Source organism: Anabrus simplex, chromosome 7 (genome assembly GCF_040414725.1).
Source record: "Anabrus simplex isolate iqAnaSimp1 chromosome 7, ASM4041472v1, whole genome shotgun sequence".
Lineage (NCBI taxonomy): Eukaryota > Metazoa > Arthropoda > Insecta > Orthoptera > Tettigoniidae > Anabrus > Anabrus simplex.
Genome location: NC_090271.1, coordinates 173,776,467 through 173,802,264, shown reverse-complemented (window position 1 = coordinate 173,802,264; position 25,798 = coordinate 173,776,467). Strand labels below are relative to the sequence as shown.

The 25,798-nt window shown below is 37.2% G+C and overlaps 1 protein-coding gene across 1 annotated transcript in view; it reads right to left on the bottom strand.

The window, feature by feature from the left end:
- Window positions 1-1,526: 1,526 nt before the first annotated feature.
- Window positions 1,527-25,798, bottom strand: part of RabGGTa (Rab geranylgeranyltransferase subunit alpha) — a 155,518-nt gene continuing 131,246 nt past the window's right edge. Inside the window, exon 10 of the mRNA XM_067151459.2 lies at window positions 1,527-4,383. Within this exon, the coding sequence (XP_067007560.1) occupies window positions 4,138-4,383 (246 nt within the window). The 3' untranslated portion in view covers window positions 1,527-4,137. The remainder of the gene's footprint in view (window positions 4,384-25,798) is intronic.

Genomic DNA, 25,798 nt, shown 5'->3' with positions numbered 1-25,798 from the left:
ATGCATGGGCACATAAGTGTAATTTTGTTTTCTCGCAAAATAATATTGAACATAAGTGTAGAATTTTCCATTTGCATTTAGATTTATAAACCACCAACATTTGTAAACATTTTAAGGTAATCACCCCACTGATAAGTTAAAAATTGAGGCTTCTACAAATTTTTTTACATACGAATGAAAAAACCCAGCACTGAGGTACCAAACAGTCAACTGGTAACTCAGCACTTAAAAGGTTAATGTGATTACCCCAATGAGGATAATAGCTTATATTAACAGGTAGGTACACAGAATGGGCCAATATGCTCAAAGAAGTGGTGGTGGTGGTGGTGGTGGTGGTGGTGGTGGTGGTGGTGGTGGTGGTGGTGGTGGCGGCCCATATATCTTTTGGGTATTGATGTGTCAATCCAGAATGCCTCGATTTTGCACAGCATTTCAAAGAAATCTACTGGAGTGGAGTTAGTTCTATGGATCTCCTAGAATTTCGACGTTGCATAGCACTGACAATACACAGACCAACTGTGCTTGAGTGAGCTCAGTTAACATAGAGAGATACTAAGGAAAGACACTAAACATGTAATACATGGATAAAGCCGCTATAAATCAGATCCCCATGAGGTATTTTCACCCATCAACACAGTAAAGAAGACAAGCTTACTTTTTACTCTATTTACCATCATACCATTTGTCTGCTGTCCACCTCACAACATTCTCAAAGTCTTTCTGCAGCTGCTCATATTTCTGTAATTTATTTATTACTTCATACAGTATAACACCACCTGCAAAAAGCCTTATCTGTGATTCCAGTTCTTTACTGTCATTTATATATTGAACCCAAACTACTAATGATATTCAGACCAAGTAAGCAAGATGGTGAATGCACAAGTGCCATCAACATATTATTTTTCTTTTATTTGTTTACCCTCATCGAGCACTGGAACCAAACCAGTTTTTATGTGTGTGTGGTTTACTGTTTTTTACCTGACCTTGCCACAGACCAACTGTGCTTGAGTAAGCCCAGTTAACATAGAGGGATTACCAAGGAAAGACACTGAACATGTCATACATGGATAAAGCCGCTACAAGTCAGAGCTCAATGAGCTTTGTTATTTTCCCCTAGTGGTTTAACGTCGCACTAACATATTGAAAGATTATGGTGACGTAAGGACGTAGTTGATTTTTATTTATTTGTTCAGCAAGATTGATTTCTATGTCTACATTAGCGAGCAACTAGGATAATGAGCATATTGGTTCCATGTATTTGTGCGAACAGATTTTCTCTGCCCTGAAAATATGTAAAAACAGACACAGGTCACTCTTGTTGGATGAGCACTTAAACTGTTTCATTTGTTTCATTTCTAAAAATATGTACTCCCAATATTCAGCATCTTACTGTGCAGAAACAAAAGATACCTTCAATTTTGAACTGAAAGACGAAATGTGGTGACTACAGTAAGAGAGGGTTGGTGGCAAGGAGTGCAGATAAAAGTGTAGGACAGTAAAGGTTCATTTAAGTATTATATTTTTAAAAGTGCTTATTGTGTTTTATTTCCAGTGGACAGGAATTCATGTCATTTTCAATTTACATTGTAAGAAATAAGCTATTTCTGTTTAATACAGTTTATGTATTTTGACCGGATACAACGAAAAGTTACAACTTCAAATATTTTAGTACTGTATGCAATTAATTATAATTTTCACTATTATACTTTAAGAGGTGTTTAGAAATATAATATAATATAATATAATATAATATAATATAATATAATATAATATAATATAATATAATATAGAGTTAAGGTGGATAAGAGTCTAGAAAGCCAATAATAATAGCTGAGAGGATTTATCATGCTGACCAAATGACACCTCATAATCTGCAGGATTTTGGGCTGAGCAGCAGTCGCTTGGTAGGCTATTTACCTTCAGTGCTCTTGTGCCGTAGGGTTTGTGGTTGCTTGAGTTTAAATTATCTGATTAACTCACCAAAAATCCAATTTTGCTTACCGGGAACGACATCAGTTAGGTTATTTATTTGAGGCATACTGTATATCTATTTGACAGATGCATTTACACTGTTGTACTTTAATAAAGGATAGTAAATATGCATGTCTTTACTTGTGGTGAAACTTGCTCTCCATATTGATGCTAGCTATTATCATCGCATGCCTGGTAAGTTTTAAATACCTACTATTTTCAGAAATTCAGTGAAGAGGGAAAGTCATATAATACTACAACACTGTGCAAAAAAAATCAAGTATTAAACTTGTTGTATTATGTAAATATATTACGTTTTGCTGAATGAATAACAGATATTTTACTTTTCTTAATGGAAATTCTGTCATTCCCATCCAAGAAGTTGTAATCGTACCTTGCAGCCTTAAATCCCATATCTTTGTAAATTGTAACACAAAAATTGTAAACCGAGCTCGATAGCTTAAGTGCGGCCAGTATCCTGTATTCAGGAGATAGTGGGTTCGAACCCCACTGTCAGCAGCCCTGAAGATGGTTTCCCATTTTCACACCAGGCAAATGCTGGGGCTGTACCTTAATTAAGGCTACAGCCACTTCCTTCCCAGTCCTAGCACTTTCCTGTCCCATCGTCGCCGTAAGACCTATCTGTGTCGGTGCGACGTAAAGCCAATAGAAAAAAAAAAAAAAAAAAACCCATTGTAATGTGTTAGTTTTCTTTGAATGTGTAAATATAAGAAAATAAAACTATGTATGTTTATATCGATTACATTATAAGTCAAACGGGAATATCTTGAAAATATAGTTCTTTCTTGCGATTATAGTGTGTTTTTAAAAGAATACTGTACCTCAATTAACATTTTGCTGAATAGTGCGAGGGGAGCTTCTTAGTCACAATCAAACGTTACTGCTCCATTTTCCTGCCAAGTGTGTTTGCACTTTCGCTTGACTATGACATAATCCGTCCGCATTTATGTCAAGTACCGAGTTGGCCGTGCGGTTAGGGGTGCACAGCTGTGAGCTTGCATCTGGGAGATAGCAGGTTTGAACCCCACTGTCGACAGCCCTGAAGAGATGGTTTTCTGTGGTTTTCCATTTTTACACCAGGCAAGTGCTGGGGCTGTACCTTCATTAAAACCACGACCGCTTCCTTCCAATTCCTATCCCATCATCGCCATAAGACATATCTGTGTCGATGCAACGTAAAGCAAAATTGTAAAAAATAAAAATAAATAAATAAATAATAATAGTGTATGTCAAGCCAGCCCAGCCGCAGTGGACTAGCCTCAACAGGTGCCTAGCTAAGCAACATTAGTGTATGTGGATACATGATAGCAAGGGAAGAGCTCGGAGCAGGTGGAGACCAAACAGAAAGTATCCAACCCTGCCTTTGCAAGTACAGGTGCACACAGAGAAGATGGGGTTGAAACCCTGAAGTGAAGTGTAGCAAAGTGATGAAGTCCAGAGGTGACACCTTACAATACATTAATTAGTCTGTCTAGCTGTACACCTTTTCAAGTGGCAGTAAACCACCTTGTCAGATTTGGACATAGGAGTAATCATTGGCCTCTGAGAAGATTGTAGACTTTCTTCAGGAGCGCTTTGTCGACAAAGGATTGACTGGTGTGACTGAGTTAGTGTGAGAGAGAGCGTGCAAACTGTGAATTAGTGTGTCTGTGTAGTGTATAAGCAATTAGTAATTACAATAAATCTTAGTCATAGTATTAAATGCTGCCAGTGTGCTTTTATTTCCTACCCCCATCGTGTTACAATGCAGATTCTGTTTGACTGACAAGTATCTATTGGCACAGCTGAAAATAGCTGTAATTGAAATACACAGACTTCAGTTAAATATTTGCAAAATGCAAAATAAATGTAATTAAAAGTAAGATCTTATAATTTATTATTAGGTTACTGTAGTCTGAAGTACATACCATATACCGTGAAACTGTAATGAGCAGATGAAAATGAGTAGGATGCATTTAATTCTTTTGTTCAAATAGTTTAATGAATACAGTGATGTTTTAAGAGACAGTGAAATAACTCTGATGCAAAAATAAACTGCATGTAAAATTCTTCTTGAAAATTCAAAACTAAATGCAGCGTGGAACCCTTAGAGCATCTTGGTAAGCTACATGATGAAAGAATTTATTAAGTACATATTACATTATTTCATAATGTTCCATCATTTATAATGGTTAATGAAGGTAGCAGAGTTCTGGCATAGTCATTCAATTCAGGTTCACTTTCAATAGGATTTCCCCTCAAGTCAATGGAAATCAAGCTAATGCACTGCTGAAGATATTTTAAGTCATCAGGATTCTTGATGTGATTATGCTTTATAGAGAAGACTGTCAGCATTGGTAGGCTTGGCATTCCAGCAAGCGATTTGAATTGGTTGTTATCGAGTTTAAGAACCTGAAAATTAAAGAAAAACTCTATGAAGGTAAATATGGTACAGTGCTCTACACATAGGCTACAGGGTGAGTCAGTTAATAACCCATAAACTGCTAAAGATATTGAAAATCTGTTTTCACTTTCAGTAGTATTACTAAGGGGCTCATAATTGAACTTGCAGTTTCCAGAGTATCAATACCTGTGGAGATAATGGTACCATACCTTATTTCTTTATTTTTTTTAAATGAAACTACACTATATTCTGCATATAGCATTACAGTTATGGATGCTGCAAGTTCAGAAGGATGATTTTTAAAAATCTTATAAATACTTCAAGAAAATGGAATGTCTTTAAACATTCAATCAATCATCAATGACTGCATTTAGGGCGGTCACCCAGGCGACAGATTCCTAATCAATTATTTACCAAATATTTACATTTATCTTACCTAGCTTTTTCTTAAATATTTTCAACAAACTTGGAAATTTATTGAACATTTTCCTTGATTTATTCTAATCCCTTACTCCTCGCCCTATAAATGAATATTTGCCCTAATCCGTCCCCTTGAATTCCAACTTTAATCTTCATATTATGATCTTTCCTACTTTTAAAAGCTCCACTCAAGCTTATTCTTCTACTTATGTCATTCCATGCCAACTCACCACTGACAGCTCGAAACATACCATATATGATAAAGATGTTGATTCCCATAGGGAACTTGAAATATTTGTTCCGAATGAGTAAATTTCTAATAACAAAATAGGTAGTCTGTTATTGGACATTATAAATGTTAGCTAATTCATTCCTGGTTGTCAGCATTTCGCCCCAGTGTGTTAAGTTGAGCTCATCAGTTGGTAAATAGCACACCTACCAAGACGCATGGCTAGTGCATACCGTGGTGCCGATGGCTCCAAGTAGTCTACGCAGTGCCCTCCACGGTATGCACTAGCCATGCGTGTTGGTAGGTGTGCTAGGTACCAACTGATGAGCCCAACTTAGCACAGGGGCGAAATGCTGGCAACCAGGAATGAGTTAGCTGGAAAATTTATAATGTCCAATAACAGACCAACTATATTGTTATTATAAATTTACTCATTCGGAATAAATATTTCAGGTACCCTATGGGAATCAACATCTTTACCATCTGACTAGCTGATGTACCAGTGCAGCCAGTATTCAGGAGATAGTAGGTTCGAACCCCACTGTCGGCAGCCTTGAAGATGGTTGTCCGTGGTTTCCCATTTTGACACCAGGCAAATGCTGGGGCTGTACCTTAATTAAGGCCACGGCCGCTTCCTTTCCAGTCCTAGCTCTTTCCTGTCCCATCGCCCCCATAAGTGTGTCGGTGCGACGTAAAGCCAGTATACAATAATAAAGTTTCATTATGAATCCACCTGTTCAATACATTATAATGTTGTTACATTTAAAATAACTTCATTAGTTAAAAAGTTATATATGGGACATGTTTCGCTCCCTTATAGAGCATCATCAGCCAAATCTGAATCTCAAATAATTGTTATTTACGTAAATAAAGACTTAAGAACTATTAGAACATTTTTGACAAACTTAAAACTTATTCTATTAGAAAATCATAAAATATAAAATCTTTGTATACAGTACATGGCTTAATTACATGTGCTTAATAGGAAGATACATTAAAATTATGGAAGAGAGAGTACTAAAATATAAAATAATTAATATATATATCATGTCCAAAATCCTAGAAAGACGTGACTTAGGAGCTTCACGTCTTTCTAGGATTTTGGACATGATATATATATTATTTATTTTATATTTTAGTACTCTCTCTTCCATAATTTTAATGTATCTTCCTATTAAGCACATGTAATTAAGCCATGTATACAAAGATTTTATATTTTATGATTTTCTAGTAGAATAAGTTTTAAGTTTGTCAAAAATGTTCTAATAGTTCTTAAGTCTTCATTTACGTAAATAACAATTATTTGAGATTCAGATTTGGCTGATGATGCTCTATAAGGGAGCGAAACATGTCCCATATATAACTTTTTAACTAATGAAGTTATTTTAAATGTAACAACATTATAATGTATTGAACAGGTGGATTCATAATAAAACTTTATTATTGTATATCAACAGTTTTCAATACGGATTAAAACATGAGATTAGTCACTTGCAAGTAAAGCCAGTAGGAAAAAAAAAAAAAAGCTGATGTACCCGTGCTTCGCTACAGAATTCTGAGAAAGACTGTCTTTGTTTTTTTCCTAACTGCAGTTAACTTAGGCCGTTCCAAATGAGTAAATTTATAATACCAATATAAATGGCCCGTTATTAGGCATTATAAATTTTCCAGCTAACTCATTCCTGGTTGCCAGCGTTTCGCTCCCGTGTGCTAGGCTAGGCTCATCAGTTGGTACCTAGCACATCCACCAAGACGCTGGCTAGTGCATACCGTGGAGGCATGAGTTAGCTGGAAAATTTATAATGTCCAATAATGGACCATTTATATTGGTAAACTCATTCAGGACAAATATTTCAGGTTCCCCATGGGAATCAACATCATCTGATGGCCAAGCAGGCATCAATTTTTTGGTAAATAGACGAAGTCTCTCATAGTGCACTGGCACTGCCGGTGGCTCCAAGTAGCCTATGCAGTGGCCTCCACGGTATGCACTAGCCATGCGTCTTGGTAGGTGTGCTATATACCAACTGACTAACTTAGCACACTGGGGCGAAACGCTGGCAATCAGGAATGAGTTAGATGGAAAAATTTATAATGTCCAATAACGGACCAACTAATTTGGTATTACATACCTACCGCATAGTTGAGCATCTCATCTCCTTTCTCCCAAGTATTCCCAGCCCAAAGTTTGCAACATTTTAGTAACACTACTTTGTCTTAAATCATCCAAAACAAACTGAGCTGCTTTCCTTAGAATTTTTCCTAGTTCTCGTATCAAGTAGTCTTGGCGAGGGTCCCATACACTGGAGTCATGCTCTAACTGCGGTCTTACCGCAGACTTATACGCCCTCTGCTTTACCTCCTTATTACAACCCCTAAATACTCTCATAACCACGTGAAGATATCTGTAACCTTTCTTAACTGCCCCAATGAAGTTCATTCCTTGTATTAACACCTACTGCCGGCACAGAAAGTATGTGCGGTCAAGTTTAAACGCTAATAAAATTTAATCCAATCTACCATTCTAAAAATCATCACGCCATTGTAAGGCTTGTTTTACTCTGCGTTCTTTGGTGGTATTTGCAAAAAAAAAAATTATGTTTCTTGTGAATGTTATATTAGCCAGAATGCAAAAACTACCTATTTTCTTGCCTGTTTTTTGTAAGCATAAATTTGTAGTACCATTACATGAAAAAGCACTATCTGATTTTCATGAAATTTAGGTGGATTATGGAATGCACTATTATAAATATATATTTCAGATGTTTAATTACTTTACACACTTTGGCAAATAAGTTGTTATTGATTTTGTAAAAGGCTGTCGGTTTGATACTGGGCAGTCTTCCGAAATCGAGATTGAGTTCATCAGAAAGTTCGGAAGTTTTTTGTTTCAAATCATTGTATACCGAAAACTTACAATAATTTCTATATTTTATACAAATTTTTATTTTAAAGGGAGCGAGCGATATGCACTCAGGTGTGTAAAGCAGCTTGAGTAAAGGGTTGTCCAGTAAGCGGGCAAACCCTGTTGATAAGCTCCCTTTCACGATACATGACAAGCAGGTGAATCATGACATTTCCAGACTTATTTGTGGTGTAGTTATTTGCATTCGTCTGGGCTTTCAAGATCACTGACTGTATTGCTCAGTTAAGACGGGAGTTAAAAATGCCTCTGAGGTCATGTTTCACGGAAGGTGAAATACATATGATTGTAAGTGCAATTTGCTTTTTCACTCTAGAAGCTTCATGAAAACCGATATACTGTGTGCCAACCAGTGGCAGATTGTTTTGGTATTTTGCTCCAATCAGTGCAGAAATTAAAGTGGAAAATGAGAAAAATTTGTGTGCGGATTTATCAACGCCGTCTAAGAGGAAGAGAATGTTGAGCGGACGGCCGAGTATTCAAGTGGATCAGTTCACTATTGGAGTGATTTGCAGGTCTCTTCACGAATTCATTCTGGCGAAACTGTTTCCGACTATTAAAAAATTGAAGGATAACTTCAAAAAAACATGCTGGTCTTCCCAATTACGTTGTGTACAAAGCTTCGTCAACTGATTAAAGGCATGGGTTTTAGGTTTAAAAAATTAAACAAAAAGCCTGTCCTTATGGAATCAGTGACTGTTGCTGCTTCACGGCATGCATTTTTAAGAAAAATACGACGACAGAGAAAGTGGGCATAAAGCGTATTACAAAGATGAGACTTGGTGCGGTCAAAATCACATGGTTAAATATGCCTGGCAAGAAATCGTTATAGGAGCATTGAATTGTAAATCCTCAAACTTAGACTACTATAATGGTCATTTACAGGAGGTTTTTGGATGGAGAGGGGCTTTTGAGCCCCATCCGGTGCCGGAAAACGTGTAATTATACTACATATAGGTAATGAAGTCGGCTTTTTGGAAGAGGCGGAACTCTGCTTTGTAGGAAAGGAAGGGACTGGAGACTATCACGAGGAGAAGAATTCTCGGCATTTTGAGGAATGGTTTCGAAGATTTTAATGAAACTCCCACCGAAGTCAGCTATTGTGATTGATCAGGCACCTTACCATACGATGCTTGACCCAGGGAAAGAAACCAACGATGGCTTGGATGAAGACTAATATTATTTCCTTGATAGAGAAAAGGAACATTAAACTTCAATATATTAACAACTCTAAGCCTTATTTTGGAATTCTGCAAAGAGACTTGACCAAATTATGAAAGAATTGCGCCAAGATGTTGAATTGGTGTGATTGCCTGTTGCGCACTGTGAGTTAAATGCCATAGAAGTCATTTGGACTTACGTGAAAAATAAAATAGCAAGTGTTAATATGGCAAATGCACAAGAAAAAGGGAACTGTGAAAATGTAATCAGAGATCTGTGAGGAAACCATTTACATTCCGTGACACCTGAACTTTGGGAAAAGTGTGTAATGCACATACAGAAAATTGACAATTATTATTGGAGAACATCTCTAAGAAAATACATTAATGACACCGCCTCTAATTATTGATCTTGAGGACTCGGATTTTGAAAGTGATGATGATGATAATTTCCACTTCAGTGATGATATATCAGATGTAGATGAATAAATAACATATGCAAACAGATGCTTACATTGTAAATAGTAACTGTTGTATACAAGGAACTTGGTATACAGTGACACAACATAAAGTTTATTGTTTCAATGATATGATACAATATATATAAGAAATAAAACTGAATTCTTCTTGAAACTTGTTTGAATGCACGCAGTTAATGTTGAAATTAAATCTTAAATTGAATGTCTGTTGCATATGTACAATTATACAATACGAGAATTCTATCCTGAGGAGATAGTCTGTTTCACTAATAAATTGTCCTGATAGTCGAAAACTATCTTCTGTGAAATTACAAGCATAACTTGTAGAGAGAGGCAGAATGCTGGTACTAGGTTTATACTTGTGAGGAACTTGCATTAATTTATTCAAATAGCAGAATGCTAAGGTAGACGTCGGAGCACTGGCGAGGACTAAAGGGAGTAGCAGAATGTTTTACTCGGGGCTCGACGTGGCTACGGGGATCAGGATAATGAGTCTGTTTCACTAATAAATTGTCCTGATAGTCGAAAACTATCTTCTGTGAAATTACAAGCATAACTTGTAGAGAGAGGCAGAATGCTGGTACTAGGTTTATACTTGTGAGGAACTTGCATTAATTTATTCAAATAGCAGAATGCTAAGGTAGACGTCGGAGCACTGGCGAGGACTAAAGGGAGTAGCAGAATGTTTTACTCGGGGCTCGACGTGGCTACGGGGATCAGGATAATGAGGCAATGTTCAGAGGTGAAACCTCACAGCCAGCAATTTGTCCACCTGGTCAAAACACGTTTTTAAGAGGAATGCCTCTGTGTCTGACTTGCGGTGTGGTCTGGTCGTCGAACATTGGGGTAGTCCTGGAGAGGCTCGGAACGAAGCTCCTTATATATTGCTGGCTGACGTCATCGATGAGCGTGCCAGGCGCAGTGGGGACACCTCGTAGCTGCTAGAAACTTCGGTGCTGCGGCGGGTTGCGGAGCTTGCGATGCGAAGGGCACACACAACAGTAATCATTATACAGTACTGTATATACACTTTACATATTCTAAACCTACAAATTACGAAAAGAAAAAAAAAATCAATAAATTTTTTTTAAAAAATGTTAAATTATCTTTGGAGGTCCAAAGCCATGTAACACATAAGCGCCAGAATATAGGTGAATACATTCAGGCTTGTGCTAACTCGCCTTATCTGTTGGTTGTACTACCCCTGGCGAAAGCAAGCTGATTTCACGCCGGAGCGCCTTATCACTCGCTATCAAATAAAATTCGGTATAAAATACAGTAATCGTTGTACATTTTTGGTAAACAACGATTTGAAACAAAAATCTTCAGACCTTTCTGGTTAAATCTCGATTTCAGAAGACCACCCAGTATCAAATGGACAGCCTTTTACAAAAACAATAACTTTTTTCCAAAGCATGTAAAGTAATTCAACTTCATAAATATATTTATAATAGTGCATTCCATAATCCACCTAAATTTCATAAAAGTGCATTTTTATGTAATGGTACTACAAAGTTGTTGTTTACAAAAAATGGGCAAGAAAATAGGTACTTTTTGCATTCCGCCTAATATAATGTTCACAAGAAACATAATAAAAATATGCATATACCACTGAAGAACGCAAAACAAAACAAGCTTTACGATGGTGTGATTATATTTTAGATTGATGGACTGGTTCAAATTTTATTACCGTTAAAACTCGGCTGCACATACATTCTGCGCCGACAGTAGGTACTTACATTGTTCCCCATGAGATACTATCACCCTATCAACACAATAACTGAAACAGAGAGGATTTTCCTCTTGGTGAAACTTACAACTTGACTCTTCATCCCATTTACATTCATATCATTATCTGCTGTCCATCTCACTACATTGTTTAAGTCCCTCTGCAGTCACTCACAATCTTGCAACACATTTAGAACTCTATACAGTATAACATCATTCGCACATAATTAATATCGTAGGTTATGATTTTCATCTCCGTGTTGGCGTATCACTAATATAATAAGAGTTTGAGGGATGTTCCACCATTCAACACATTGTAAAATTCATTAAATTTATTGGGCGAAGACTGGTTTCGACTCCCTTGGAGTCATCATAAGTTCTTGTTGTATATTAAAATCAAGGGGAATCTGATAACAATCATCATTAGGGTTGCCTACATACAACTCGATTGGTTGACATGTCAATAAGATAAGGGTGGTTGAAAATATAAAAAATAAAATTAACCAATTTATCCGAGGAATAAAGAACTATTAAAGTTTTTTAATTATTTTAGCATGACATACTGATGATGAGTTTATTATGTTATTCATTTAATAAATGAGTTAATGTTAATTCTTTCGTTTACAATAGGTATGAATCTGTGGTTTTGACTCCACAGATTTCTGAACATTGAGCATAAAATAATCCAGGTTGGTTTATAAAAAAACTTGTTTGATTTAATCGACCTGGAGTAGCATCATCCTTTATCCCTAAGGCTGGGACTGTCCAAGAATGGCGGACATCAGCAGCGGTGACTAATATCCGAATAGCTGTATTTATAGGAAGAACAGTTCGATTATCTACATCCAATAACCGAAAACCGTCTACAGGTATTTCGCTATAAGGAAGTATATATGAGTGAAATTCATAAGGAGTGGTAAAGTCTGTATATTCATAGCTTCAATATCATTGGTGTCCAACAGTTTTTTACTGTGATAAGAGGGTCCACTGATTCATCAAGAAGATAAAGAAGTCGGAGAGATGGTAAAGCGATGAAAATAAGTGTAATTGTGGGGAGAATTGTTCAAATTACTTCGATCGTTTGTCCTTCAAGTAAATAACGATGTGTGAATTTATTGAATAATAAACTTCCTATAATATAAGCTACTAGAATAGTAATTATCAATAAAATAAGTATGGTCATGAAAAAAATTAATTGTTCTATTAAAGGGGAGGCACTATTTTGTAGATTTAAATCTACCACACTATTCTGCCATATTAGAAGTCAACATGTCAACCAATCGAGTTGTATGTAGGCAACCCTAATGATGATTGTTATCAGATTCCCCTTGATTTTAATATTCAATAAGAAATTATGATGACTCCAAGGGAGTCAAAACCGGTCTTCGCCCAATAAATTTAATAAATTTTACAATGTGTTGAATGGTGGAACATCCCTCGAACTCCATTATATCATTTATATATACAAGAAAACATGAAGGTCCAATAATACTGCCCTGCAGTAGCCCCCCCCCAATCCTTACAGGATCAGATAATGCTTCACCTACTCTAAATCCCTCAGTTCTATTTTCTAGAAATGTAGCCAACCACTGTTTTGTCTACTCCAATTACCCTCATGTTTTGTCAGTAAGCTCCTATCAAAAGCCTTGGATAGGTCAATAGTGATACACTCCATTTGACCTCCTGAATCTAAACTATCTGCTATATCTTGCTGGAATCCTACAAGTTGAACTTCACTGGAACAACCATTCCTAAACCCAAACTGCCTTCTATCAAATGTTTGTAATTTTGCAAACATGTCTAATATAATCAATCAGTAGAGCCCGGTTTTTCCATGCACTATCATATGGCAAAACATGCACACAAAAACTGGGAAATATGCACTATAAAAATTCAGTTACTTTTGAAACATTGTAAAACTACCGTAATTTCTCCCAACTGTCTTAATTTAAGCTCATCTGTTTATGTCAGCACATTTGTAAGCACAGAAAATGATCTTTCTACGTCACAACAAGTGACAGGTGCATAATTAAATGACAACAATTCGGACAAAGTGAGGTCAAATTGTATGCCTTTACATTCTCACCACAATGCGTCTTATACAAGCTTGACGAATTCAAAGTCAGGATTTGAACGGATCACTTTGTTCGACCTATCTCTAGCTGCCGCAGCTACTTCTGCGTACGATGACTGCAGACACTTTTGAATGTCCTTAATAATTGGTAACGACTGCCTTCTGCGATAACAAAGACATGTGCCGAGTGAGAGTACTGGGTAGAAAATTCCAGGATAACAACGGAAGAGGGTACAGTACAAAACCAACATTTGTAAGCTGCTATCTCAGTAACGTGGTGTCCAGTATAGACGAACAAATGAGTCGTCAATGAGTAATGCACAATTTAAGGTTCAATTTATAGGAATTTATAACTGGGACACCTTATTCCTAAGAATTACAAAGATCGACATGCAGACTTCCGGCTTACATCAATGCTTGGTTAATTGGATTATAGGACCTCTCTCTGACTCTCAGTAGTAGACATACTGTTGTGCCCGTTCGCATCTCGTAGACCATTTACAAAATGGCGGCATAGGAAGGTATGGCCCATGCGATCTATTAAGGCAATGAACTTCTCATTAATACGGTATATAGGAGACCATGCACGTCACGGAACGGACTGATTTGGAAGATACCGCAGGACAGTAGAGGCTCAGTTGGAGTGTTTTATAAAAAAAATATAGCAGCGGACTAATTGTTAAAAAATATACTCTAAAATTTTCAACGGCAGAAGAAAGACGCAAGTACAAGCTAAGCTTTACATCGGAAGATTATCCTAAACTTCTGAAGAAGATATTGACTATTTTACGATCGACGATCAAATCTGACAAAATAATTCACCGGCGTACATTATAAAAGAGACGAGATATTATAAAAATAAGTAAATCGCGGTGAGATACATCTGACTTGGATCCGGTGAGCAACCACTCTGCGATTGGTGAAGAAGGATTCACTATATCGGAGGACCGATAATTTCGTATGGGAAGAAAGTTACCCCTGTTGTAATAAACTTTATATATATATACGGATAACTTATCCCAACTGAAGAAAATTTCGTCATTAAGAATAAGCAGTAGAACAATGGAATATATCATGACTGATTGCTCCGCAAAAGGAATTTTCTACGCTGTCTGCAGATTTGGAATGATGACTGCTTGCTAAATCTACATGATGGACTGAACTGGGGATAGGCACCGGCCAGCCAGATGACCAGCCGATGAGGAATGAACCGGCCAGCCAGATGACCAGTCGATGAGGATAGGCACCGGCCAGCCAGATGACCAGCCGATGAGGAATGGACCGGCCAGCCAGATGACCAGCCGATGAGGAATGGACCAGCCAGCCATATGACCAGTCGATGACCGGGAAGACGTTGTCCAACCGGAGATCCAGATCCTAACAGGGTCTAACCACAACCAAGGAATGGAGTGACAACCAGACCAAACATAACATCTGACGAGCTAAGTCTTTACATTTTTTTAGTAGAGTAGTTTCTTGCAATCTACACCCTCACTCTAACTTCGGCATGTGATTGGTGATATTTATGAATTAATTAAGAACGTATGTGAATCATAAAGTGAAGTGTGAGATATTTAAGGCTATAAGATAAGATGGCAGTGTAGAATTAGAATTCTATTATATCATATACATGCTACCGCACTTGCATACATACAGTAGAAACTAGCATGAGTAAATGAAAGAAGTGTTACTTGTGAAGATCTAATAGCAATGAGTCTATACAACTAGTGAAACTACGATTAATCTCGTATTACTTGTACAATGATTACGTCATAAATTTACCTGCGCGACATAGATGAATATAGTTAAGTTACGTATTCTTTTCTTTATAGAAAGAGGGCATTGAACTCCAACTGCTGTTAAAAGATAAGAGGTTATTAAAATGCGTTTCTTCTTCTTCTTCTTCTTTTATGACCACATAGGATCACTTTAGTCAGTCCGTCGTTCAGGTCTCTTTGAAGGGATTGTTCGGGCTTTGCGGTCCTCCCAGTACTTCTTCAGACGCTCCGATCTTCGTGCCCTTTCCTCAGTTGAAAATGTGCGTGTTGTTGGTTTGTTTTGTGTAAGGGTAAAGCGGAGGTTTGTATTCTTGAGTTTTGTATTCAATTTTATCTTATTTTTGCTGTCTTCTGTTGTAAGGCCTATTTCCTTCAGATCCTCTCTTACTTCTCTGATCCATTTACATCCTGTTGTGGTATTTTTTGAGACGAGATTGTGTTGTACTAGTTGTTTCAGAAGTCTCGAGTCCTGCATCCTCATGATATGTCCAAAGAATCCCAGTCTCCTCTTACGCATAGTATCTGTAATGGGTTCTAGCTCTTTGTACACGACTTTGTTAGGTATTAACCGCCACTGTCCATCTTTCTGATATTTTTTGTTGATACAGGTTCTTCCAATCCTCCTTTCAATTTTCTGAAGTCTGTCAGTCTTTGATTGTTTATTCAGGTAAAAGAGTGTTTCTGCTGCATATGTAGCTTCCGGTTTTATAACTGTGTTGTAGTGTTTTATTTTTGTATTTATTGATAGACATTTCTTTTTGTAGATATCCCATGTTAATTTTTGTGCTTTAGCTAATCTATTTGTTCTTACTTGGATTGAGATTTTTTCATTTAAGTTATGTGTTATTACTTCTCCAAGATATTTAAACTGAGTTACTATTTTGATTTTATTACCATTTATGGTGACTTCTTTTAGCTGTGTTGGTTTTTGGGGCATAATTTCTGTTTTTTCAAATGATATTTTGAGGCCAATTTTATTTGCAATGTTTTGAAGTTCTGATATCTGGGTTTTTGCTTCTTTTATGTCCACTGCTAGTAATGCTAAATCGTCAGCAAAACCCAGGCAATTTGTTTTGATTTTTCGGCCAATCTTTATTTTGGGGGGACATTTTCTAAACCATTCCCTCATTACCATTTCTAGAGCACAGTTAAATAATAGTGGTGAGAGCCCATCTCCCTGCCGTAGTCCAGTTTTAATTTCAAATGTCTCTGATGTTTCCCCCCTAAACTTCACTTTTGACTTGGTATTGGTGAGAGTCAATTTTATCATGTTTATTGATTTGGGGTGTAGTCCAAGGTGTCTAAAAATTTTAAACAGAGATTCTCTATGGATGCAATCATAAGCTTTCTTGAAATCTACAAATGTTATCACCATATCTCTGTTTCTTCTCCTGTTATAGTCCATTATCAACTTAAGACTCATGATCTGATCAGGACAGCTCCTCCAGGATCTGAAACCTCCTTGATATTCTCCTAGTTCTTTCTCAAGTTGTAAACTTATCCTATTAAGGATGATTATTGAAAATATTTTGTATGTTATGTCTAGGAGAGAGATTCCCCTGTAGTTATTAGGGTCGGTTTTGTCCCCTTTTTTGTGCAGAGGATGAATGAGGGCTGTTGTCCAGTGTTCTGGTAGTTCTTCTTTAATCCAGATAGAGACAAGTTGTTGATGGAGGGCAACTTTTGCTGAGGTTCCTGCATATTTCCAGATTTCCGCAAAGGTCTGATCTTCTCCTGGCGCTTTGTAGTTTTTTAATTTATTTAGAGCTTGGTAGACTTCCTTTATTGTGGGGGGATTGATGTTTTCTGGTGATGTTTTTATCGGGGTGTTGGTGTCCAAATGAAGGAGTTCTGTAGGTTCCTCACAATTTAAAAGCTTGTTGAAATGTTTAGCCAGAATTTCTGCATTGTCTTTATTGTTATGGGCCAGCTTACCATCTTCATCCTTCATCAGTAGGGTCGGGGGTTCATATTTTTGGAGCTGCTTTCTGAAGGTTTTGTAGTAGTCCCTTGATTAAGTTTTACTGAACTGTTCTTCAATTAACTGCAGGGTGTCCTTATGATGTTGTCTTTTTATTCTTCTTAAGACTTGGGTAGTTTCTTTTCTCTGTTTTACTAGCTTTTGATAGGATATTTCTGTCTTTTGGGACTGATGTAATAGCCATGCCTGATGTCTTTTCTCCACTGTTTCATCACATTCACTGTTCCACCATTGGTGTTTTTTACGTGGTTTAATTGGAGCTAGGTCTTCTGCAATTTGTTTAAGGTTGTGTACTAAGTCTTCAAGTTTGTCTGTGATTTTTATTTTTTCAGTTGCTTTCTGGTAATTTTTGTTGTTGATTAGCTGGGTAGGATCTATTTTTCTTTTAGTTTTAAGGGCTTGCTTTTGTTGTCTCCTCTGGGGAGTGAGTTTAATTTTAATTTTAACTACGTAGTGATCTGAACCTGTGTCTATTCCTCGGAGGACTTTGACGTTATAGATCTCTTTGTGGTGGTATTTGTCCATGCAGACGTGGTCCAGTTGCCATTCTCCTTTAGTGTAGTCAGGGTGTTTCCATGTTTTGAGTTTTTGAGGTTTCCTCTTAAAACATGTAGATTTTGAGATTAAATTATGGTTTCTACACAGGTCAACTAGTCTCTCTCCATTTTTATTTGTTTTCTTGTGTGCTGGCCATTTTCCGATGATGTCACGGTATTTTCTTTCTCTGCCTAGTTGAGCGTTGAAGTCGCCTATTAATAATTTTATATGGTGTTTGGGGATGTTATCTATGGTCTGGTCCAATAGGTCCCAAAATTCTCCTGTTTCCTCCTGGTCTTTTGAGGAGTTGTTTTTATCATTAGTGGGAGCATGGGCATTTATTATAGTATAGATTTTATTAGATGCCTTTAAGGTGAGCGTTGAGAGTCGTGGAGACTGTGATCTGAATTCTTGAACTGAGTTTATTATTTTAAGGCTGACCAAAAATCCTGTTCCAAATTGTGGGACATTCTTCATCACTCTCTTCCCGGGTATACCTTTATAAAGTCTGTACCCTTGAGATTCCAAGGCATCCTGGTCAGTGTTTCTAATTTCCTGTAATCCCATGATAAGAATTTTGTGTTGGTCCATTATGTCGGTGATCACTTTTAGTTTATAATAAGGCAATTCTAAAATGTTTGGCATATAGCTTTAAGAGTAATCGGCGATATGCGTACGGCAATAAGTATGCCAATGGAATGATAATGTATATTGGAATGGTGTTAAAATATGGTTATTTCTCGGAGTATATTAAGGAATATTTGAAATGAAGATGTTTGTTTATGTTCTGCGGTATGAGAAAGAATTGCTATTCGCCGAGGAAACGTTGTGTTAGATTAACATGAGGTGAGTTTCTGTGTCATGTGGAAAGAGTATGTCAAAAGAGTGAACATCGCGCAGATGACCCATTTTAAGGTAAGATTGACATGTATTATGGTAGAATTGTGAATCGTGACAGTTTTTGTCTGACATTGGTAAATGGTATGTAGCGAATACAAGAGAGTTCTTTAACATACGGTTTAACTAGGCTCATGACTAAGTACACATGTGATATTCTTTGGTGCGGTGACATTTCAATATAATACGTATTAATTTCATTCTGTACTGACCATACGAGTTGAGTAGCTCGTACATATGAGAGATATTGAGTAATAGGAGATAGCTAAAGCACATTGAGCCGTTGGTGGAGGAGTGCGTGGATTGGAAACTACCTAAACAGTTAGATAGATGTTCATTTCTTTTCACGCAGATATGATTTGAGTTGAAGTGTTTAAAATATAAAGAATAGGAAAATGGTTAGTTAGGAGCCATATGTCGTAGGCTCTAGGGAGGTATTGTCTTAGCCCGTAAGTTGTTATTTATGCGTATTCAAGATGAAGGACCAAATAATCAGAGTTCAGATTTATGAATGGAAAATTTGGAGAGCAGTTTTACGATTTCATACTCACGCAAGAGTTTGTTTAGGAGATACATGCGCAAAGATATGATCAGATTTACATTCGCAATCTGACTTTATCCCATTTAATTTTTATTACATTTCAATTTAGCAAACCATCCATTTTTATCACAGTGAATTGACTTAAACGTGGTGAGAATAATTAATATAATTATCGTGACAGTATTCACATCGAGTATTTATATGGGGACCTGATCGCTCAGTGATCTCTTAAATATAATTAGAGTAAATCAAATACACTTCGGAACATGGCTACGAATATAGAAGTAAATAACCAATATGAACTTGAACATTGAATGAGAATGAGTGTAAATAATTTAAAATCTTAATTATTTTACTTTATTTGAGCCAGCACTGACTCTAATCCCTTATACATAAATGTCATTAAGATAATACTACCCAGAATTCACATTTAACTTTACATTGAACATGATTTATTCCAATAAATTTTCTTTTAGAAAGTGTCTGTGTTATGAATTCCTTTTGGGTAACAGCTAGTTTGTAAGTTAGTTAATAAGTTTAGTAGATATAAGTAACTGATGAATTTGACAAAAGAGAGAGATTCTTTTTGAGGTTTTCGGCCGCAGGTCCTTACTTGAGTGAATAGGTTCCCCCATGGTGCGTGTCTCAGCAGACCGAGTCTCTTCCGAAACCACGTTAAAAACAAACACATATGAAAATCTCAGATTTTATGAGCGATAGATAGAATACCCTGAGAATAAACCAAGTTACCGGGAGAACATTGTGATGACTGCTCGACAGTCGGGTGCACTGTATAACGTGGAAAAATGGTCCCAAAATCTGCACACCAACATTCATAAAAGGCACTATCATGCAAGTTAACATTATATATATGTAAAAATCAGAAGAAAAGTCATATTATGCAATATTAAAAGAACAAATATTTGCTATTAAATTCAGAATCTTCAAAATATGCATTATGCATGAATTTTCTCGTAAAAAGGCCAAAGCGTGCAAACATGCTGGGAAAAAGAACAGTTATTTGGAATCGTTAAGCCATAAAACGAAATTTAGCAAAGTTTGAGAAGTGTAACCAGTTTATTTAAAAACATGCATTTGCATGGAAATCCGGGCTCTAATAATCAGAAAGAATGCTTTCCCAGAGCTTACAAACTACACGACAAGCTGACTGGCCTGTAATTTTCCGCTTTATGTTTGTCACCCTTTCTCTTGTACACTGGGGTTACTATTGCAACTCTCCATTCATTTGGTATAGCTCCTTCATGCAAACAGTAATCAAATAAGTATTTCTGATACAGCACTATATTGCAACCCATAGCCTTTAATATATACCCAGAAATCTTATCAACCCCACCTGTCTTTCTAGCTTTCAACTTTTGTATCTTTTTATAAATGTCTATTATCACAAGCAAATTTCAGTATTTCACCATTTTAGTCACCTCCTCTATCAGAACATTTACTTTATATCCAACTATTTTTACATACTGTTGACTGAATACTTCTGCCTTCTGTAAGTCCTTGCATATACACTCTCCTTGCTCATTAATGATCCCAGGAATGTCCTTCTGGGAACCTGTTTCTGCCTTCCACATGTCCTTCCACTGCTCCCTAAAATTCATGTGGCTCCCAATTACGTTTGCCATCATGTTATCCTTGGCAAATTTTTTCGCTGAATTCAATTTCCTAGTGAGCTCCTTCAATCTCTTCTTACTCGCGCAGCAATTCCTAACTCTCTTTCTTCTAATCTGCACTTGCTTCTTAATCTCTTTCTTTCCCTGTTAGAATATAATGGGTCCTTACTATTCCTTACCACTCTTAAAGGTACATATCTGTTTTTGCACTCCTCAACAATTGCTTTAAGACCATCCCATAGACTGTTTACATTTTTATTCACCATTTTCCATTGATCAAATTATATTTTATTTTTTTATTTCCTCATTCCCCTCTTATCAGCCGAATGGTATTGCCTACTAGTCCTACTTTTACTACACTCCTTTCTAACAAATTTATTTTTAACTCTGACAAGACAGTTTCATGACCACTTATATCATCTTTCACTTCAGTTTACCCATAGAGCTCATCTGGTTTTATCAGCACCACGTCTAGAATATTTTCCCCTCTAGTCGGTTCCATCACTTTCTGATTCAGCTGCCCTTCCCATAGTAACTTATTCACCATTTGTTGGTCATTCTTTCCGTCATTCGCATTCCCTTCCCAGTTAACTTTTGGCAAGTTCAGATCACTCGCTACAATAACGTTACTCTCTGTATCATTCCCCACATAGCTGATTATCTTATCAAATAATTCTGCATCAGCGTCATTGCCAGCCTTGCCAGGTCTGTACACCTCAAAAACATCAAGTTGCCTATTGTCTTTAGAGTTGAGTCTTACACCTAGAATTTAATGTTCCTTGTTACGGGGTTTCCCGTGGAACGAAGAGGTGAAAGAAGGTGCCGGGGTGAATGGGTCTGACTACAATGTCAGGAATTGAAATTAAAACTTAAACTGAAGGTTATATTTTCAGAATTTCAATCTTAATAATTTTTTCATGTCAATATTACAGGTACAAGTAGCAAACATTCAACAAGATTGGGAAAAATCCAAGATTCAGAACCTGAACACTTTGGGCTTTAAGCCCCTAGCTTTACATTTCCTGAGCTACAAGCTCAAATTTACAACCGAGCACAAATTTATTCAAGGGCAGAAATGCCCTAATTCATGGAGCACTTGCTCCCAAAATACAGTATCTGGCCTTCCAGAGGCACTCGTTATAATCACAAAATTTGAAAAAGAGCTAACAGGCTCTCAGTTTCTTACTGCCTACTCAAGGCAACATTACATCACTCTCTGGTCTCTCAAACCACCATTTACAAAACTGAACATACTTTTACAGGGGGTATTAAATACCCAACCTACTGGGCCTTCGTGGAATAAGAATAACAGGTTGAATTAATGGCCCAAACACAAAATGAATGGAGGCGTATACTTGCACTCCTAGATATGAACACAAAAAACTAAGGGGGTCTAGGCCGATGAAACAGGGGCTATTCCCAAACTACTGAGGTGACTCGTATAGAAATTACATTAACACATTACAGTAGGAAAAACAGTTAGAGAAAAACGTCGTCACCTCAAACCAAGATGAAGGGGAGTTCGAGAGGGTAATTCACTCTCTATCCCCGATTTGCAGTTAAAGATTTGATGAAGATTTAACAATAGCCGGCAGAAAGTTACATTTTTTGAAAAGTAGGTTACACAGTTAAGATTCGGACCTTTCCCTCTGGTTAAACTGCGGAGTTAGCAAGAAAGAAAGATGTTATGTGGCCATTACCTTGTAGTACATATACTGTTGACCGATGAAAGAGACCGCCCGCCTCTTGCTTTGACACACACACTTAGTTAGATGAAGATCAACTGGCCAAGAGATGAGAAAAGCCGCAGTTTATAAACCCTCAGGGAAGGTTCGAGATCATTCAAGATGAATCAGGACAAGCCCTCTTGATTTTATTGGTTCAACACAAGGTGAAAAAGAAAAAGAAATTGGTTGGAAATTAATTACGAAAATTAGCGATTGGCTAGATTCAAAACTTGCGAAAATAAAAGGAAGAATTGCCAACCCAAAAATAAATGAACATCATTCTGTTACAAAAACCTAGAAACACAAAACTCTAAATCATAAGTTCTTTCACTTAGCACCAGGGTGCATGATCATAGTTTTTGTAGTGTCATCTGTGGAAAAAATGTCCAAACTTCTTGACAAATGTCAAACAAAACAAGTAGAAATTCACTCAGATTAGGAAACTGCACATTAACAAAATTACTCAATATTTAGGTGGTGACATCTTCTGATTAAAGTTCCAAGTTGGTGTAGTTTCAGTTTCACTGTTTTACCAAAAGAGGAGTTCTTTTAGGCGCTAATTTTGAATGCACGGCGTTGAGGTGTACCTTCCGGTACATTCCTCATCCTTAACTTTTTTTGTAGCTTACAAATTCTTCTTTCGCCAGTATAAATACTCCCCTTCCGATTATTCCCAACCTGTCCCTACAATAAACACTCCAGTTCCGTGAGAAATTTTCCGCATCCGTAATATCACTTCTAAGCCAAGATTACAATATCTGGTAAATATATATCTATCAAATTACTTAATTATATTCCTTTCTTTACAACACTTCTACAGTTTAACACTAATAATTTTATGTCATCCTTACTTCATGCTTCCTGTACTGTCATCACCACTTCCTGGTCCACTTTGTTTCCCTGAATGTAGACCCCTATAACTCTTCCAAACAAACCTCCTAACTTTTTTTTTTTGTTATTGGCTTTACGTCGCACCGACACAGATATGTCTTATGGCGATGATGGGACAGGAAAGGGCTGGGAGTGTGAAGGAAGCGGCTGTGGCTTTAATTAAGGTACAGCCCCAGCATTTGCCTGGTATGAAAATGGAAAACCATCTTCAGGGCTCCGACAGTGGGGTTCGAACCTACTATCTCCCGAATACTGGATACTGGCCGCACTTAAGTGACTGCAGCTATCGAGCTCAGTAAACCTCCTAACTTACATGTACCATTGCGGTTCAAGTGAAGGCCATTTGACCGTAGATCCCTATCTCCTACTCACCCATTAGGATCTACAAATCTCTTTTTTGTTTTTGTTTTTACTTTACGTCGCACCGACACAGATAGGTCTTTTTGCGATGATGGGATAGGAAAGGCCTAGGAAGTGGAAGGAAGCGGCCGTGGCCTTAATTAAGGTACAGCCCCGGCATTTACCTGGTGTGAAAATGGGAAACCACGGAGAACCATCTTCAGGGCTGCCGACAGCGGGGCTCGAACCCACTATCCCCCGACTAATGGATACTGACCGCACTTAAGCGACTGCAGCTATCGAGCTCTGTTCTACAAATCTCACTCCCAATTTTCCACATACCCATTCCATAGTCTCATTTAAATCCCCAATTACCCTCCATTCAGTATCCCTCCTACACAGTCCCACTGATAATCTCTGCTTCCTCAAACATCTTCCGTGCTGCCGTAACCAGATCCCAAACATCTCCATCTATGTTAGTACCCATTCCTGGTTGCCTTACGCTGTTGGTCTCAACATGGAAAATTACCACCTTCTCCTTACCCCCCTCCCTCCCATCTATTTTCCTCAACATCTGCCTTAACCTGATTCCTGGATAATACTCTACCCTGGTCCTCCTTCAAATCAAAATCAAAATCTCTTTATTTGCAAATGAGGTGTCTACCCCGGTGGCAAATCGTACACTAAAATACATTATTGTCAAGCACTAAATGTTAAATTAACAAGAGAAGAAAATTTTCCTATAATAAAATATTATATAATTTACGCTAACAATTTTTCTATTAAACACACAGCTCATCCTTAATAAATTTATATTGTTTACAAAATTCTACTTATAATATCTCCTGTACTACTTACAGTCAACTGATATACAGTATGTGGAATTACTTCAAATGATACTGTACAACTGGTATAAGATTAAAATTTACATTGCATTTATTTACTTTTTCTTTTCTTTACCCATTCTGGAAACTAAGTAGCATAACGACCTGCTGCGTCTTAACCAGAGCCCCTTTTGCCACCACTTTTCAGAGTTCCTGAAGGGCCTTCACAGCTACCATAGCGGTCCCAGGGCCCTCGAAGTCCCCACTGTACTTCACCCCTACAGGCAGTTCCCTACTTTGACTGTCCAAACTCCTCTGACCTGGGGATGGAATTAATTTCTTCACACACATTTTTTATTTACATTAACCTGCACTGGTCGAATGCCCTCTAACATTTCATTTATTTTCTCTGTTGCTGTTTATTCTCTTCTTGAATATCTGTACAGATTTTGGAAAAGGATCAAACACTACCCCTGGTAAACTGTTCCACTCCTTCACACCCTTCCCAATGAATGAAAATTTACCCCAATCGCTTCTGCTAAAATTCCTTCTAATTTTATATTTGTGGTCAGTCCTGCCGATATAATTATTTTCCAACTGAAGCCTCTCACGGATATCTCCCCATGCTTCTTCTCCTGTATAGGCTCTATATAATCCTATAAGTCTAGTTTTCTCCCTTCTCTTACTTAAAGTTTCCCACCCTAGTTCCTTTAACATTTCTGATACACTTCTCCTGAAATCCCCTGTTACAAATCTTGCTGCTTTCCTCTGCACACTATCTATTTCTTTTATTAGATATTCTTGGTGAGGATCCCAAACACTGTTTGCATATTCCAATAATGGACGAACCATACTTAAGTAACTTTTCTCTCTCTTTTAATTCTTTGTTGCATCCTTTAAGTAGCCTCATTATGACATGTAACGATCTGTATGCTTTCCCAACAATATCATCCACATGACCCTTCCAGTGCAAATTACTTTCAAATCTTACACCTAAGTATTTGCACTTGCCATCTTTTGGGATAACTACTCCATCCAAAGTATATTCAAATTCAGTTTTAAAACTCCTGTTTGTAAATGTTGTAACAGTTGATTTGCCTCCATTAACCTTCATATTATTCTCTTCAACCCATTGTTGGATACTCTCAAGGTCCCTTTGTAATTCTGAACAATCCTCAATGGTATTTATTTCCCTACAAACAATTATGTCATCTGCATACAATCTTATTTTTGATGTTATATTATTCCCTAAATCATTTATGTA